The sequence below is a fragment of the Manis pentadactyla genome, chromosome 3 (genome assembly GCF_030020395.1).
Source record: "Manis pentadactyla isolate mManPen7 chromosome 3, mManPen7.hap1, whole genome shotgun sequence".
In the NCBI taxonomy this organism is placed as follows: Eukaryota; Metazoa; Chordata; class Mammalia; order Pholidota; family Manidae; genus Manis; species Manis pentadactyla.
Genome location: NC_080021.1, coordinates 208,041,673 through 208,061,242, shown reverse-complemented (window position 1 = coordinate 208,061,242; position 19,570 = coordinate 208,041,673). Strand labels below are relative to the sequence as shown.

The 19,570-nt window shown below is 38.6% G+C and overlaps 1 protein-coding gene across 1 annotated transcript in view; it reads left to right on the top strand.

Annotated features, from left to right (window-relative positions):
* The window catches only part of C5 (complement C5), a 97,036-nt gene extending 77,799 nt beyond the window's left edge, over positions 1–19,237 (top strand). The window contains exons 33-41 of the mRNA XM_036915481.2: positions 84–141; positions 4,144–4,246; positions 4,579–4,653; positions 4,766–4,871; positions 5,932–6,015; positions 6,911–7,000; positions 9,254–9,337; positions 13,455–13,593; positions 14,155–19,237. Of these exons, the coding sequence (XP_036771376.2) occupies positions 84–141; positions 4,144–4,246; positions 4,579–4,653; positions 4,766–4,871; positions 5,932–6,015; positions 6,911–7,000; positions 9,254–9,337; positions 13,455–13,593; positions 14,155–14,293 (878 nt within the window). The 3' untranslated portion in view covers positions 14,294–19,237. The remainder of the gene's footprint in view (positions 1–83; positions 142–4,143; positions 4,247–4,578; positions 4,654–4,765; positions 4,872–5,931; positions 6,016–6,910; positions 7,001–9,253; positions 9,338–13,454; positions 13,594–14,154) is intronic.
* The last annotated feature ends 333 nt before the right edge of the window (positions 19,238–19,570 follow it).

Sequence of the window (19,570 nt, the reverse complement as noted above, 5' to 3'; positions counted from 1 at the left end):
AAAAAATAATAATACACTGTTGTGATCTGATTTACTCTCATTTTTCTTTATTTGTCTGTGTGTTTCTTTGTTGTGTGCGCCAGCACCCAGCTACAGAGGCTACAGTGACTCCGAATACAAGCGCATAGTAGCATGTGCCAGGTGAGCGCTTTTCCGCGAAGGGAAGTGTAGACTTTAAGGCCTCACTTTTGCCTTGGCATTATTACTTTACAACTTTGTGAATTTTAAGATGGCCAGAAGATGTAAAAGTGTTCATTTTTTTTTTAATGCAGAACACAACAGGTATTCTTAAATAGCTGCTTACTATACAGAACAACTTTGCTTTTGCTCATACATAATTTTCCTTCCCATTTTTGGCCTTCTTCTAATTCAAACACTATGATATTAATTTTTTCTGTCTTTCAGAAAGGTAGAGATATGATAAAGTATTAGGAAAAAAAAAACCAAAAGATTCTGTCCTAAGCAGCTCCTACTCTCTTACTTAGAAAAATCACACCAGCAAAATCCCTGACCATTACTAGCAAATGGTTCTCAACTCAGGTTGCACATTGAAGTCAGCTCAATAGCTTTCAAAACTTTCCAAAACTTCGACCTCATCTGGCATTCTGATGGTAGCCAGGACTGAGAACCACTTATGCCCAGCCATCTGCAGACTAACTCAGAGGCCTGAATTGGCCACTGTAATAGTTTCCTATTGCTGCTGCATAACAATTTAGTGCAACCTTAATGCCTTAAAAGAAAAAAATTTATTCTCTTGCAATTCTGGAAGTCAGAAGTCCTAAAATTGATGTGTTGTCAGTTCTGCATTTCCTCTGAGGCTCTTGGGGAGTATCCATTTCCTTACCTTTCCCAGATTCTATAGGCCACCTGCATTCCTTGGCCTGTGGCCTCTGCTTCCATCTTCAAAGCTGCAGTGCAGCATAGTGTACTCTTTCTTCTCTGACCCTGACCCCTGTTTCCATCCCCACATCTCCCCTGACTCTGCTGCTTCTTTGCCTTATAAAGACCTTTATGGTTAGATTGGGCCTGCCCAGATAACCCAGGATAACCTCCCTATGGCAAGATCCTTAATTTAATCACATCTGTGAGTCCTTTCTGTCACGTGAAGTAACATATTCACAGGTTCAGGGGATTAGGACGTGGACACCTTCAGGGGCATTATTCTGGTTACCACAGCCACCCTGCTAAAATGTTTTTGAAAGTATGTGTATATACCCTAGCAATGACACCAAGGGAAGCAGCTAGTGCAGAGCCATGACTAGAACACAGGCTTCTTCCTTCTCTCCATCACCCCTCAGTACCTCCCTTTGTGCTCTGTTTCCTTAACTCTTCATTTTCTCAGTAACACAGGTTCCTATGGTTGGTATTTTGCTGGTTTTACTTATGATCACACATGATATCACAGCACTCAGTATAGATAACTTAGAAATTCTAAAGAGTTATGTATTAAATTAGAGCCAAAGGGACTTTAGGGATGATAAAGTAATACCCTCATTTTAGAAATAAAGAAATTCAGGCACAAAGAGATGAAGTAAGCTGCCAAGTTCTCACAGAGTTAGAAGCAGAGCCTCAATTCCAGATCCTGACACCTAGTGCAATATGCAAACCACCTCTTTCAGTGGGTACAGTCTGAGACAACTGACCTTGAGGAACAGCACACTGTGTCTCACTGCCTCCCTCTCAGCCATCCCATCCTTGCTCAAGGACCCCAGCCCAGTCACTCTCTTTGCTGGATTCCTTCACCAGCCAGCCCACTCTCGATAACTCCTTCCTTCTTTGGCCAGTCTCTGCCCTCTGTTCCTCCTCAATTACCCTTCCTCCTTCCCTAACTTCTTTCCATAAGGTCACCCTTTCTTTCCCAGGCAGCTTCCTTCCTCCTAACTGCCAGTTGCACTCCTGTGAACCTCTTCTCTAGGGGAGGGGTATGATCACGGTTGCCTTTAAATCCATAACACTTGTCACAAGAAGGTGTGAGCAAACTTGTTCTGGGCAGAGCCAGAATCAGTGCCTGGGACCCTGCATGGGGATACCTAGAGTGGGACACCTGTGGGTGGCCTCTGCCATGAAATGTTTTAAGTGACCGTTGGCAAACCAACTTACTTCTCTGGACCTCTCCTGTAAAGCAAGGATATTGGAAGATCTGATCTCAAATGTCTTCCAGTTCTAATGTTCCACAACTCTACTATACATAAAAACTCATTGATTTGAATTCATTGACAGGAGACCTAATTCCAGATTGTTCATATACAAAAGAAAGCAAATAGAGATGTGGTATGAAATAGTGTATCCTTTGGCTTTTATAAATCGGGGACAGAATGTTCAAAAAAGCCAGGTGGACTATGCTTTTGCTCCGTGATGCTGAAGTTAAGTTGGAAAAATTCCAAAAGTAACTGTGCAGTGCTTATTCATGTAAATTCTTTGCCTTCAAATATTCTCTCTCCTGAGTAAAAAAAAATGCCAGCCTACAGTTTCTGTATTCAGGAGGTCTCTCGTGTATTTAGCTTTTTACAACATCTCTGTTGTATTCATAAGAAAAGAAAAAAGGATTTCATTTCTCTCCCTCTTTCGGAACAAAATGCCTTTGGGGAAGATTGCTGTCTTTGGCAGCAGGCAAAAAGCTTCTTGAAAGGGAGGTTTCTGTTCCATGGCTGAAACAGTCACCATGGCAACCAGTCATCAAGACTCCAGCAACTTTTCACAGACACTGTCCACTCAGGAGGCCCTTTTCCATCCTGTTGACAGAGCATTTGCATCTGTGAGCAGAGTATTTGCTTCTGTGATACCCATCCAATTAGGGAGATGTCCCCAGGTCATATTACAGTTCCATGTTGTCTTATATTCTGTTGTTAATTTGGTGAAGAATGAAATCTCTATAAGCTAGAGATTTTATAATATTTTAATTATTATGGTAAATATTGCATACAAACCTTCTAATAGGGTCTGCTTTATATGTGCTCTATAAGGTGTTATTATAGAAAAGAGATCCCTTGCCACCTCACATAATACCACCCATTTCACTAATACTCAATTCACTTTCCCTCTTATGAAGCTGTCTCTCCAGTCTCTTCCTTTAATCCTCTTCTCCCAAGCTCTGCTCTCAAATGTCCAGCTGCCTCCCAGATAGCTTGAGGTAAAACTGAAACCTGCAACTCAACCTTTGCAGAACCACACTCACCCTGCCCTGGTCCCCAATTCCTGACCCACCAACTTGCCCCTCTTTTAAATCTTCCAATTCTGCATAATGGGAGCACCAAGGCTCTGCCACTCAAAATGAAGCCTTAGAACTATAAAGATACATTTAAAATACAAGTTTATACCTCTTCACAGTTCTTACAAATATGAAAATGAGCTCCAGAAAGAGAGAGTGATTTGTGGAATCTCTCAGCACCTTGGATAAAACCCAAGTTTCCTGATTTCCCCCTTTCAATGTCCTTTTCTCTCTTACCAGAAAAGACCCCCCCAAACCAAAAAATGCTCCAAATCTCCCATGTTACCTCTTCTGCCTTTCTCCTTAGCTTGCCCATGTGCACAGTTCCTAGACAAAGGATAGTCTTTGAAACATTTTTTAAGCATGAAGTGTTTATTGTGGAAATTTTAGAAAATAGAGAAAAGCATGGAAAAGAGATAATCACTTATAATCTCACCATCCAGAGAAAGTAGCTGTTGACATTTTAGTACATTTCCTTCCAGTCTTTTCTTAAACATGCTTATTGAGTCTCTTTCCAATATGTAGCTTATTTTCTTCCTTGAATATGCTCCATTAGAAAAAGAAACTAGAATGACAAGCAAGAGATCTACGAAGAGCTGAAGTGAACTAGTCATGTGACCCTGAGCAAGTGCTTACTCTCATCCTCAGTTTCCTCAACTAATTAATTAAGAGCTTGGACTGAATGACTTCGATGATCTTTTCCAGCTCCAGAATGGTGGTCCATTAAGATTACTGGTCAAGTGAGTCAAGATTTAGAATAGAAGACTCAAAGGTCTCTGGTAACTAAAATTCACAGATTGCATTGCAATATGTTGTAGAGAGACAAATAAGTAGAGATCCAAATTCCAAAATTAAAGCCTATTAAGGAATAGGGCCTTTTCTTAAGAATATCATCCATTTATTTATTCCATTTCCTAATCTCTAATTTATTTTAGCTACAAGCCCAGCAGAGAAGAATCATCATCTGGGTCCTCCCACGCAGTGATGGATATCTCTTTGCCTACTGGAATCAATGCAAACTCAGAGGACTTAAGAGTTGTAAATATTGCCTTTTAAATATTGTTATGGATGGATTATTTTACAGACAAGGGTATATCCTTTCATTCCTGTATGTCACTTTCATAGAATCTCCAAGAATATTCTTTCCAAACCGTCTACCTAATTTTTGATTTTTTTTAAGTGAAGTGGGGGCATATACCTGCATGGTATGAAAAATGATGCCATGTCCACTATTTCAAGAGGAGTGGCTGCTCTTCATCTTCTTTGAAAAGTAGATTACATCCCCGTGATTTGACATCCCATCACTGGTGAATGCATTTAAACAAAAAGATCATGAAACTAAATTCAAGCTTTTCTTTTTCTTCCCTGAGCTTGTGGAGGGGGTGGATCAACTATTAACTGATTACCAGATCAAAGATGGGCATGTTATTCTGCAGTTGGATTCAGTAAGTTCCACCTCCCACCATTGCTCATTTCAATTATTATTCAAAATTTAGAGCTAAAGTATTATGAGTTTTGTCTTCCATAATTTCCTTAAACCTTAAATTTGTCAAACAGATTCCTTCCAGTGAGTTTGTGTGTGTTCGATTCCGGATATTTGAGCTCTTTCAAGTTGGATTTATGAGTCCTGCTACTTTCACAGTGTATGAATACCACAGACCAGGTAATCAACTCTACTCAAAAATTTCTCCAGAGGACTACTGTGTATTCATTGAAGAACCTTTAGAAATCCTCTAGAGACCTGTAAATTTTCTATATTGCCTCTCCTAGGACTCACTTCACAAAGTCCTAACTTGGACATACAAACTACTTCATGACATCAGGCAAATCATTTCCCCTCTCTGACCCTCAGTTTCTTCATTTTCAAAATACTGGATTAGATTGCTCCCAAGTTTTAAATTATTTGCCTCTAATTTATCTTTGGTGTATGCTTTCAGTATTCATTTCATCTTCCCTTTTTAGAGAAGCCCACACCTTACTATTCCTTTAATCTTTACAGAATCAACTTCTACGCCATCCATATCCTCTTCACATTTTGCAGAGAAGTTCTGTTATAGTTCACATCACATTGTCATTATTCGTTTGCATGCCTTTCTCACCAACCCCAAACAGAATGTTTTCATCCTTGTACCCCTAGTATCTATCTAACAGTGTTGGGTACATAATGTGAAGTGATAAATGTTGAATGAAAGACTCCACATTTGATCACTTAGCCTCTTCTGAGAATATTAAGTGATTGGAGAGCTGATTCACAAGACAGATGACTCCACTTTGGACAGTTCTACTAGTTTAAAAAATATCTTAAAGTGAGTCAAACTCTGACACTCATTCATTCTATCTTCTGAAACTGCCTAGAACATACTTAGCCCTCTCCCCCCTTGAGATATATATATTTTATTAGTTTCTTTTCCAAAAGTTAACAATTCTTTCAATAGACTCTTGTCTAACATAATTTATTTCCTCTTATTCATGGAAGCATCAAATATTTTCATCCTAAGAAATGAATATCGAATAGTAAAATTCCAAGCACAGGAGGGGAGATCATTTTGAGGGTAGAGCAGCCAGGACAGGCAAGTAATAATTTAACCTCCCTGGACCTTAGCTACAAAAAGAAGGGCTTGCAATAGGTGACCTCCAAGGCCCCATAGGACAGGTTCACCCATCAGTAAATATGTTGTGCATTAATTACATCACCTTTCCTAACTATGCTTTCATTGCCACAGATAAACAGTGCACCATATTTTATAGCCCATCCCATACCAAACTTCAGCAAGTCTGTGAAGGAACAACATGCAAATGTGTAGAAGGTAAACTTCATTTAACATGTTTAGGCTGCCTGCTTGTTTAAAGCAGCCACTCATAATCCGGGGCTAATCTGGGGGAGACTGTTCAATAAACTGCCATTTCTGAAAAGTACAAATGTACAGCTACTTCTTGACAACTCCTGAACAACCTGATAGTCTCTACTATACACAGGTGGAGAAACACCCTGCAGAGAGTTGTTGATTATCAGAGGGATAACATGATACGAAATTCTTACTTTTCACTTGGTCTTTTTAATGTCATAGGAGTACAGCCTAGGAGAATGCAGGCTCAGAACAGAGCCACCAGCTCCTCTTCCTTTCCCTTGCACCTGCTTCCCAGTTAGTGACATTCTCTGTTTATTGCACAGTTCCATTCAGTCTTTTGTAAATCCAAGGCAGCCTTCTTGGCCAAGAAAAGAACTCAGAACTTACCAATAATCAACAGCTGACTCTGTAAGGCTTTAGGCTGGTTTGGGTTGTTTTTCAAAATCCTTAATATCGACACATTTCTTAGATACTTATTGTACCATCTTACAGCTGTAAATCAGTCAACTTATCATTTTAGTTCCCTCAAAGGACTTTTGATTATACTCAAAATGGGGAATTTTCTTCCTTTCTTCAATGGAAGCATATACATTTCTAAAGAGCTAAATGTGGAATGATTATCCATTCTTAGAATAGGTCTCTTGTTCAAGACTTTATTTTTGTCTGTTTTGTCTTGTTTTTGTTTTATACAATGTCTTACTTTATGGAAGAGGAGAAAATAGAAAGGTTTTAGGAATCTGGTATTTGTAGGATTATATTGGATTGTCTCAGGGTTCATGAAAATGTGTTTACTCCCAAAGAGAGTGAATGTTGCCTTATATTAACCTTATTTTTACAATTTTTGAAAATCCAGCTGACTGTGGACAAATGCAGACAGAACTGGATCTGACAATCTCTGCAGATACTAGAAAAGAAACAGCATGTAAACCAGAGATTGCATATGGTAAGTTCCAAAATTCAATAGATAGTTCCATTAAACAAGAAATTTTATGAATATTTGATCAGTTAGAATGCTCAACAACTTTACATTGTGATTATATGGATATAACATCCCATGTGTTCCCTTGAAGGAAATGCCATCAATTTTCAGCATTAACATGCAATGTTATTTATCCTTCAGCAAGGAACTATGATTTTCATTAAAAATGATAGGAGTAAGGTACACACCCAGCCAAGACCCTTTACTCTAATAGATCCCACTGAATTAAAGGTGCTAAAATGTATTCAAAAGGAACTTTTGAGAAGCCACAAAGGTATAAGATTTCACTTCTGGATTCTTCTAGTTTTGAATACATTAAACACCTAAAGATAGTATTGACATAATAGCTAAAACATCATAGACAAATCACTAAAAAGTATGTATGCTCACTTTCTAAATGTTTACTCCTATATTATATACATTTCTAAATGTATATAGGGAAAATGGTGGTTTTGGAGTTCGGGGTTTTTTTAAAACCCTTCAAAGTCAAGGTAAAAATATTAATACTAAATAATTTTTAATATATGCATAACTGCAATCTATGTTTGAGACTCTGCATTTCAAAAGGAGCATCTCCTGCTAGCTGTCCAGAGCTCAGAGCTAAATCAAAGGCCTAAGTACAGTTGTAGTCTTGTCTCAAGGTCCTCATAGAATTAGCTCCTTGATTTTCTATCCATAGCTTCTAATTCTTATTTCTGGCTTTTTTTTTAAGAGATAAAGAACATATTGTACCATATCTTAAATGTTTACTTGCAAATTGGTAGAGTATTATTTATAAATAAAAAATAAATACAGTGATTTAGCACTTTCTGTTTACCAACTGCTTCCATACATGGCTTTTCACTGAGGACCATAAAACTCCTTTAAGAGTCTTATCACTACTTTACCAGTGAAAAAACTGAGCTTCAGGGAGATTAAATAATTTGCTCAAAGTCATGCAGGACTTAAATAGTAAAACTGGGATGCATCCTGGTCTCCAGTATTATTTCCATTATATTTTGCTGAATTCTCTTAATGGAGATAAAGCCATCAGAACAAATTTTGTATGGTTTATTAGTTTTTCCTTCCTTAAAATTCATCTTGATTTTTTTTTTAAAGCTAGAAAGCTGCCTGCCTCAGCCAAGACCCACTGTGGTTTTTAAAATATACTGAGACCTGAAAATAATACTATATTGTTTTAACAAACACAAATTTCACTAAATTATTTCTTCCCTCCATTTTATAATTACTTTACTCTTAAATATTAAAAAAATAGTTTAACAGAATAGTTTATTTACATTCAAGAGAAAACTTAGTTGGCTTTTTTGGAGACCACGGGGTGATCCTGGAATAACAGAATAGAAATGAAATAAAATAGTTCCCTCTCTCTACCTGTGCCTTATACAGTAGGTATATTGCTCATATCCACCATATGAACTTATGAATCTGAATTTTAGGACTTTCTAAAATCTATGTTAAGCCAGTAATTTACACAACGTTTGCTTCTGCCATAATGAGTTCATTCATTCATCTATATATCTAGCTGGCTAGGATCTCAAAAGTAGACAGACCTTTTGGGTCATTCACTTCAACCCCATCAAAAGCAAAAATGAAAGGATCTCTTCTCAGTCATAAAGAAGGGATGGGTAAGCATCGCTGCCTGATTAAAAAGAAAACAGGACTGAGAACGTCTCATGTCAGACAGCTGCCAATCCCAGCAAAGCTTAGTCAGAAAACAGCATCCTATCAAAAAACAAAGATCGAATCCAATGGAGGTACTCAAGTGGAGTCAAGGGAACAAGGAGGCTCGTACGGTGGGCCCGAGTGATAGATCAGGGCCCTCTGTGAGCGTGCAGAGAAGGAAGGGGCTACTCAGAGTGTTCCAGGGGCATGACTCCACCGATCTTAAGGATCAGAATCTGAACTTTGCATCTAACAAAGGCTTAGTAAGTTTGTTTTCTGTGCTTGTTTTTCAGTTTAATATTGCTCTTATCCATATCAGATTGTTCTATAACAGTGCCCATGGCTAATGATTCTAAGTAGAATGAATTGTTAGAGTCATGATCTCTATAACTGGACTGACAGTACTTGGGAAGACTTCTTGGAAGAAATGAGATTTACCTCAGGATGCCCAAAAGAGCTTGCCATGCTTCGTTTTTCATTTGTTTGACAAACTTTTACTAGATATGGCAATAGTGATATTAAGCATGAATTGTTGTGTATGTGTTTTTTTAACAGCTTATAAAGTTAATATCAAATCCATTGCTGAAGAAAATGTTTTTGTTAAATACACTGCAACCCTCCTGGATATCTACAAAGCTGGTGAGAATTCATTAATTAATTCTTTCATTCAATAACTAGTTAGTACTTATTATGTGCCATGCATTATATTAGACACAGAGGATACAACTTGAATAAGATAGGCAGAGTTCCTGACTTCATAAAGTTTATATTCTATTTGAGGCGACACATTTAAAAATAAAAAGGAAATGGACAGATAAATCAATTATAACCATAACAAGTATTATATTTGAAACAGACATGGAGTTAATGTGGAAACTCCTTCAGTGTGATAACAGATGGTGTATTTTAGGAGGTGGTGTTAGGAGTTAGCCATTCTTAAAGGGTGGGGTAGAAGGTGGAGGGAACCAAGTGTGCAAAGGCCCTGAGATAGCCAAGAACCTCTCAATCAAGGAACTGGAAGAACACCAGTGGGTGACTGGACTCTAGGGAGGAGGGAGAGCCAGTGTGTGATGAAGCAAGAGTAGAAACAGGGACACCACTTAAGAGCATCTATGAAGTGCAAAGCCTTGGGTTAGATGCCATGTGAGGATAAATGAGAGTTTTGATAGCCAGTGCAATAAAATGGATTTGTATGTAAAATAACATATAAAACAGCAGTTTAAAATGTTCCCTTTTATTCTCTAAGTAAGCTATGCTACAAATATTATAAAATGGCTTTTCAAATGATACAGGTTATAACACAAATGATTCATTAAATCATACTAGTAATTACAAAGAAGTTTTTTATTTTTAGGAATTGTCAGTGTTATTTTGCATGACTCCCCTGTTTGAGCTTAGTTTGGTAACAAGGAACCACATCAAACCCTGTTGGAGCTTCAATTTGACAGCAAGGAACCACATCAAACTCTCCCAATTATATCTCTGTTGGATTGATAATCATTACATGATCTATAATCTCAATAAGTAGTTTCTCCTGATAGCAACACTATTGTTCATGGTATTGAACTCTCTCAGTTTCTGCCAACCTAGCAGTAATTACAGTCAAAACGCCTCTAGTCTTTATGACACTGTGTGACATTTTTATGTATTCAGTATGTCTCTATTACCAGCTAAATCATAAAAAAATTATTCAAATGTAATATTTAGTTTTCTGATTTTCTTAATTTTTATTTGCCTTCAGCCCTTAGAGCTTCACAAGTATCTGTGACAGTTTTCAGATACACAAATTTTTAAGAGTTTAAACACTCATTGTATTTTTTCACTTTTGTCACTTAAAACAAAAACATTTTCACATAATTAGATTTTCTCTTAAATTGATATTTTGTTCTGTATCAAATGGCATATCATTCTTCATTTTGTAACAGCTCTTACTTTACTTTCATAGTTTCCTTTAGTTATTTCTATACAGTTTTGTCATTCATTTATTAATCTGGCAGTTTATTAAAGCTGAAGCATTTTTCCTAAATACCTAAAGGTAGTATTGACATAATTCCTTAAACATTATAGACAAATCACTAAAAAGTATATATGCTCACTTTCTAAATGTTCACTCCTCTATTATATACATTTCTAAATGTATACTCCTATCAGGGAATCTATCAGGCTTGATTTGATTTCCCAACTGCTTTTTCTCTTTTAGGACAACCAGCTGCTTGTTAAAATACCAATCGTTTTCCAATTATCATTATTGCAATTTTTAAAGCTCTTTATATCATTTAATTCTTTCCAGTGCATATTAGATATGTAGTAGTAAATACCAGATTAATGAAGGCAATATTTAAAGTAATTTTTGCTTGGCTTGAATCTTTGATTGTATTATCCAGAGACATTTGATAGGTATTCAGTCAGTACCTAATTGAAACAGCTGGAAATTACAGAATTTTTGCTGAAGCCCCAGACTGTCCCTGACATTACATTTACACTAATAAGGTATTCATATAAGTATTTCTCATTGACACCTTTTTTCCTCACAGTTTGCTGTGCTGTTCAGTTGTTCCTTCCAGTACCTTGAGATCAAGAAACATTTTTTCATCTTCAAAGTCTCCAATTTTTCATTTTAAGCTATTTAAAACACTTTTTATATTAAGTAGTTGATTTTCTCTCCAATGATTGAAATTTTATTACCTTAATTATATTTCCCAAAAAGCTGTGTTCTCCTTTCAGTAGCTGTAAATTTTTCAATAAGTAGGACCAAAAACCTAATTTGCAACGATATGTTTATATTGATTTTTTTGTCTTTTGAAATTCTATCAAGTTTCAAGTCTGAATGCTTGATTAGTTCTAACAATACACTATAGAGTTAAAAATTCTAATTAATACTTACCAAATTTTTATTTGCTTGATCAATATTCTGATAAAAATGTGTCTGGTTTTTATTATGCCAAATGTTTCACTGTCTGAAATTCATTTGTGATGTTATTTTTTTTTTTTATCATTGTTGATTACAAATTTTCTTAATTTTAACCATGATTGTCATTCTGACAAAATAGGTTGGTCTTTCCACAACCCAAATTTGGAGCACCATTTTCATCTAGCATTCATATCATAAGCAATAATAAGCCTTTCCTATTTTTACTGAAATAATCAAGTGTTTTTCATTCCTGAAATGTGACAAGACTGTTCTATTTTGTACCAATTCTTGCCTGGTATCAAAAGACGCTGAATCAGAATATCCCCAAGCTGCAGTTCTTAATAAATATAATTTCTTCTTTGTTCTCCTGTTGGGTCAGAAGATTAATACTTATGATATTTAAAAGGAAATGTTGAGAAACTTTTGTGTTCTTTGTTATCTCTTCATTGTGGGTGTTCATTTTTAATGTATACAGAAGTTGACTTTTTATAAGTATCAAAAAGCCACTTACACAACAATTGCTGTATATTAACAGTAAACCAGAGTAAAAACTAAACTATTTAGAATCAAGGGCAGCTATGTAGTTCAAGGAAAATGCTAAATTGATATTTTCATAAACCACAGGGTACTTAGATCAGGTGAGGATATGAATGAAAAATATGATTAGTGATTGTTGAAGCTGAGGTTAATTAACTATTCTCTCTTCTTCTCAATATATTTGAAGTGTTTCATAACAAGAAGTTTTAAATATAATGATGAATGTGCCTCACAGCCACACTGCTGACCATGACAAGGGCTGAACTGGCAAATGGTGCTGGAAACAGTTTTAGGTAGTTCTACAACAGGAAGTCATGTCTAATGGTTGTGGGGAAAGCCCAGTTAAATTATCTTAAACTAATGTGTGTACACTAGAATTTATATTACTAATTCAATTTTACCATTTACACAGTTACTATTATATACTATTTACCAACAGTTTCCAAAATTTTTCAGGATTTAATAATTAGGATGACTGCCAGAGTTTAATAACCAGATACCATTCATGAATATATAGCAATCAGACCAGTCTCTGCCTGAATAAGTTTCCAGCCTAGCACAGTATAATAGAAATTCATTATACTGTGCTAGTAAGGCGAGACAGATATTTAGGACAAAGAGCATCAAGTAGTGCTAACTGGATACTCTGAGAATTGCAGATGTCTTTAAAGATGGGTACAAATTCAACATGCCAACATGGGGAGGGAGGAACACATTCCAGGCAGGGAAGCCAGCTTCTTAGCTGCTTCTGAGTTCCTTGGGAATCTCAAAGTTCTCCTCCATAAAATTTGCCACGTCTTTCACGTGTCTTGTACTTTTCTACAAAGTTGCCCATTGCCAGCTACCAAATGCTTTTTTATTTTGCCATGTAGCACATGGAGATTAGTATTTTTCAGCATAGAGAAGTTCTTTCAATTTCTGGTTCTATAAGAATAACACGTATTTATATATGCTTACTGGATTCTAAGCTCTTTCATATATTAACTCACAACTGTTCTACAGGGTAGGTTTTATCATCCCACCCATATTTCAGATAAAGGGTCTGAGCCTTTACGTAGAGAGCATGAGTCATTTGGCCAGGACCACACAGGCAGGAAGTGGCCAAGCTGGGGTAGAAACCACATAACCAGACTCCTGAGTGAAGTCTTAACCATGTGGACATTGCTGCTCTCCAATAGCCATTAGCCTCTCAATATAAATTTACTCTGGTCAATAAATAGCCATGAGGGACTGGAACACTTGAGAGAGGTTATAATCATGACATTGTCATGTGAATGTGATAAACCTTACTTGTTGTGTGTCTCTCAGGTGAAGCTGCTGCAGAAAAAGACTCTGAAATAACCTTCATTAAAAAGACAACCTGTGCAAATGTTGACTTGAAAGAAGGAAGACAGTATTTAATTATGGGTAAAGAAGCCCTCCAGATAAAATACAAATTCAGTTTCAAGTAAGTCACCAGTATTTTGGAGTCCCTGATCTTCTCTCCAAAACTGAGTGTAATTTACTCCTTAAATATACTACATGTTTCTTATGTGTCTCCCTGTTAGCTAGCTAAAGGTTGTTAGCTAGTTAGTATAAATGAGATAATGTGAGTTTAAAACAAAGAACTACTTAAAACCATCAGGGCAGCTGAGGATAAACCAGCTGAATGCCTGGGTCTAAAGATAAATCCAAGGGTGCTCACTCAACACCCTATACCACATCTGCTCCCTCAATAAGTTCTCAGACCATCCTTTTTGTACAGAAGGAAATGTTTAAATATGCATTTTGTTATCTGTTTTTAAAAATTAGACATTGAAACAGATGCTTTCCTGCTTTTAACCGTGGTAGACCTAGGTAGCTTCACAATCATTGGGTCTGTGGACCTTCCCAGCAGGAGGCCATTCCAGAAAAGTTTGTCCAACAGCCTGGCCCCTGGGGTCCTGAACAGCCTGGGCTCAGTCGAATTCTGCTGTTCTCTGTCTGTGGCCTTCATAACAAATGCTTTGTTTTCACATTTTCTTGGCAGGTACATCTACCCTTTAGATTCCTCTACCTGGATTGAATATTGGCCTACAGATGCAACATGTCCCTCATGCCCAGCATTTTTAGCTAATTTAGATGAGTTTGCTGAAGACATCTTTTTAAACGGTTGTGAAAATGCCTGAAGAAGTTCAGCTACGTAGTTTCACTACGGACTCCTATTGTTGAAATGTCTTCCTTTTTTTATATATCAACATTCACAGCTGGTCTTATTTGGAAAGCTCACTTTACTTAGAATTAGTGGCGCTTGCTTTTATTAGAGAACAATTTTAAGAGTTGTAACATTCTGAAATAACATGGCCTTAGGGCGCATGGAGACAGATACTCATTCCAAGGTTATCGGACACCAGAGGTAATAAATTGGAAAGTCTCCTAAAACCTACCACTCAGGAATGTTTGCTGGGGAAGAAAGAATAGCCCCATTGAAATGTAGTATCTTACAAAAACATGGCCTTTGCTTGAAAGAAAATACCAAGGAACAGAAAACTGATCATTAAAGTCTGACTTTGCTTTCAAAATGTGCAAAAAAGCGAAATAGCATGTTATTTTGTGCCAGGTCAGCTTCAGCCACACCAAGACAGGCAAATGCAGAGGTGGAGAAAGGTGGGAGTAGAGACCTGAGAAAGCCTAACCTCAGAGACCTCAGCAAACTGAGAAGGTAGGAAAGTCTGTCCTTCCCCTCCCCACTTCTGTTGCCCTCTTCTTACCCCGGTGGGGATCCCTCTACTCGCTCTTCCCTCCCAGCACAGATTGATTTCCCCAGGAACTTGCTCTTGCCAATAATTGCTCTTCCCGAAGGCAGCCTGCAGTGCAGTAACCTGGGGAGAAAGTGAGCAGGTATCAGGTGACCTTTGTTCCAGCTCCAGCCAGGCCTCTGAGCCTGTTTGAGCTTTACAAAAGAGGATTTATAACAGGAGGTTCATGTCTGTGACTTTTTGCAGCATTTTCGATCTTACAAAGGAATTCTCATAGATTCCCATTTAATGTCTCAAGAATCTCACTAGGTACAGGAATTATTATTATCCCCATTTTACAGGTAAGGACATTGAGGCTCAGAAAGGTGAAGCAGTTTTCCCAACCTAATAAGGGGCAGAGTCAGGGACCCAACCCCAAGGCTCTGTCAGTCCAGACACATCGCTCTTCTACATCATGACTCCATTGCATTGCTTCTCAGGTTTAATTTTCAAAGACCAAGGCAGGATGCAGTTGGGCTTTCTTAGATATAGTTTAACCAGCTCCACTGAAATATCACAAGGAAACATCAAGATAAACTCTAGTTGGAACAGTAACAGTGACTTAAATGCATTCCCTTCTTGAAAAACCTACATTTTACTAGCTAGGTGAGACTGCAGAGGCCTTGTAGTGGGCCTCATATGTAATACTAAGATTTTCCACTTCCAGGAAGGAAGGATTTATTTTTGTTAATGTCAGAGCTCACATTGTAGGCACTCCCTTGGCAAAAACAACCAATGTATCCAATATTCCCAAACTCTGTGCCAGGTAAGGGTGAGGGGCCCCCTCCAGAGAGGGCCAGAAGTGTCTCGTCACCTTGCTGAACACAGGGTGGAGGGGACCCCTGCAATGTTTGGAGGCACCAGAGTCTCTGAGGTGTTGGGTCGCCTTCTCCCTGAGCACTTTAGCAAATAGGTTGGGTCACAGTGGCCTAATTAACCCACAATGCAGCTCAGCTTTCCAACATCAAAGCAGGCCTCTGCAAGTTAGCCTGGCACCCTTTAGCAATCTGCCAGCTCCTCTTCAGCTAACTCTATGCATCTAAACATACTTCCTTAGTGAGGTTTTCTGGGCCCTCCAAACAGGCTGGGGTCTCTACTCAACCCTGCAATTCTCTTCCAAGGCACTTGCAATTATTTACTGAATCACGTGTAATTGTTTGTTTAGCGTGTGCGACTTCCTAGCTCCACTGTAAGCTCTATGTGTCCTCACCATGATCTCCTGTGCCTGGCACAATGCCAGACACATCAGTAGGTACTTGTGCATTCCCAGTGTGTAAGGACCATCAAGAAGACCCAAGTTCTAGTCTTGGCTTTGCCCCTGGCAGGATTTGGGACAAACCTCTTGCTCTCTTTGGTGGCCTATAAAGCAAGGGAGTTGAACACTCTCTTTTATCTATACCCCTAAGATATTTTGTAATCTTATGTTGTAAAACAGAAAACAAAACCGCATGGTGTATAAGTACCCAAATGTCAGTTTGTGTATTCCTTTCTGTAAGTGTGAAGGAAGGTCAGAGAAGTGAGTGAAGGCATATGCTGGAAGAGCTTCCCGAGGCTTCCTGGAGAAGGATGGGCAGGATTTGGGTAGGTAGAAAGGAGCAGAAGGGTCTCCCAGGTTGAAGGGAAAAGCATAAGACAGGTTTCCACTGGGGGTAAGCAAGATGAGTTAGTGCAGAGGAACACTCCTCATTTTAATAGTATATGTTTATTTTAACATGTATTAGAAAAAAGGTAACTAGCACATCAAAGCCATGATATACAATTTTCTTTGAAAATAAGCATATTTGTCTGAAAGTAAGTCCATTTATGGAAAGGTCTGAAGTAAACAAAAGTATAGGTTGTTCTTAAGGCAAAAATCATGAGGTTGGCGTGCACATGATTCAAGTTTAGGAAACTGTCTTAAAAAAATATGTGGAATTGATAATGAGCTGAGCCTAAGGCAAGCAGCCTCGCTCCATGTTTCTCAGTGAGGAATCCCAAGCCAGAAGTTGTGTTCAGTCTTAACTTTCCAGCCCCCATGATGCTAATTTATTCAGCAACACCCAATAGATAAATATTGATTGGTAACTGTAGGCCAGGCCCAAGTCTAGGTGCTGGTCACCTAGATCCCTGCCTTTGTGGAATGAGATTCCAGCTGGGGGAGACATGCAATGAACAATAATGGCAATAAATGGGGGATCAACCTTGAATGTTGGAAGGAGATTAGAGCTGTGGGAAAAAAGAAAAGTAGAGCAGGGCAGGGGAGGTAGGGAGTGGTTGAGAGAGGGTTTGCTTTTCCCAATAGGCTTCAATGAGAAGGTGAGAAGAGCAAAAACTTGGAGATGGTGAAAGAGCCATGTGGCCATCTATCGTACTAGGCAGGGGAAGCACCTACTGTCCAAGGCTAAGGCAGGAGCATGCCTGGTGTCCTATTGAAAGAGCATGGACACTGGTGTAACAGACGTAGAGTGAGCAAAGGGGTCAGTATGTGGAGATGAAGCCAGAGAGGTCACAGGGATCAGATTATGCAGGTTGTGGAAGGGGTGTTGGCTTCAACTGGTGAGAAATGGATGCCACTGCCAGGTTTAGAAAAGAGCAGTAACATGGTCTGCCTTATCTCTTAAAAGGATTATTTTAACTGGTATGTTGGATATAAGGCAAGGGTACATATAGAGAGACAGGAAGCTGAGCCAGGCAAGAGATGATGATAACTGAACAAAGCTGAGTTTATTGATTCTGCAATGAAAGAGAACACACACATCGGAACTATGGAACTTCTCAGTAAAAGGATTTTAGTAGGGATTTATTATAGGATGCAGGCATGTGATGGGTTATTTTAGGGGGGAGTTCAAGGAAGTGGGGTTTTGCTCTGGATTGGATGTTGTCAGGAAACAGGGGTAATACAAAGATTGCATGTCTTAATTCATATCTAATGGGAAGAAAAGTATCAGTCACTCAAATTAGCCAGGAAAGAGGGATGTTTGATCATTTTTGTGGTTTGGATAATGTTTTTGTTTTAGTCTCTGCTCAGACATGATTATGAAGAAGGCCTTTTTTTTTTCCGGTCTTCATCCAGTTTATCTGATGTGGTGTTCTATGACATCACAGAGAACACCACAGCCTGACTCTGAGTCCCAGGTCCAGATCCTGGGTTCACCAAGGCCCAGCTCCCAGTCTAGCCCAGCTATCAAAGGCTGTTCTTCTCTTTCACAGACCCCTTTTCCTAGAAGATGCATATACACACACCATGCACAAATTTGCATACTATTTCAGAGGCCCCCAGACAAAGTTCATGCATGGACCTTATAATTGAAGAGCTGGGACTTCAGCAGCCAAATGTGAGAGGTTCTCAGAGACAGGAAGCAATTCAGGATCCTGTTTCCATGGGTTGTCCCTTCCGAAAGCAGATTAATTCTACATGTTTAATGTGATGTGAGAAACATGTTCCCGGAGTTAAATCTTTAACTTTGATTAGGAAAGTGTCCTTTATGCCTCTGAATCAGAAAGAAAGGAATAAGGTGATGAGGAAGGAAGGACAGAATGAAGGAGAGAGAAGGAAGAGAGGAAAGGAGGGGTTTTATTTTAAGACAAGAGAAGAACTCCATTTCTAAGAACCTTCTGGATTCTTCTCAGCTGGCAGGGTCCCCACCTGGCAGAAACAGATCTGTTCCTTGGAACACAGTGTCCACTCCTTCACTGTTTCCATCATTATAATCAGATATGTGTGCACTACATACACAATCATGAATTACATAATCCTAAAATGTCCAAACCAGGAAGGACCCAGAGCTTATCTCATCCAATTCCTTCATTTTCACCTGGGAAAACAGGCCCAGAGGAGTGGCTTGCCAGTGGTCACAGTGCTATTAAGTGGGAGGGCTGGGACACAAGCCTAAGGCATCTGATTCAGTCCAGTGTTTTTTCCACCATGCAAAAAAGTGGAGGTTACAGAGAAATCAATTTTGCCTCCCTCCAAAAAAGCATTTTCTTATAACCAAAGCCATTCAAAGACACAGTAGGATGTTTAGGAGCAACCAAGTTCCCTATCACAACTACCTTCCAGAATGTTGCAGGAGCCATTCAAGGTGAGAGGTTGGCCCCAGTGATATACAGTGTCTCTTTAGCTCTGAGAGGCCATTAATAGAAAGAAAACATCTGCTTTACTTCCTTTGGCTTCCTTTTTCACATCTGAAAAATGGGAGTACTTATAATTCCCACTTCAGAGGATGTCTGTGAGATTTAAATGACATAATACAGTTCATGCATATAAAGTGATGAGCACATGCCTGGCATGACAAATGTAACTTGAAGTGGTTAATAATAAGTCCCTGGCACACAATAAATGATGAATTAAACAAATTTCTTGCCTGGCATCATGCTGATTGCACTTTGTGGAATATCCTCTCCACATTCCACAGCCATCCTGTAACTATTGTCATCATCCTTATGTTTAGAAAGAAGTCGCTGAGGCTCTGGAAGGCTAAGTCACTTGCCCTAGGTCACATACCTTCACAAGCAAGTGGTAGGGCATCTTTTGGGTTCTGGGGCCCAGGCTGTAGCCTCTCAGCTCACATTCTGGAAGGGTAGGACATTGTCATTGTGTGGTCTTGGCAAAATCTCTACCCGCCTGGGCTTCAGCATCACCATTACCCAATGAGTGTGTTTCATTAGATACTCTCTAAGCTGTCCTCC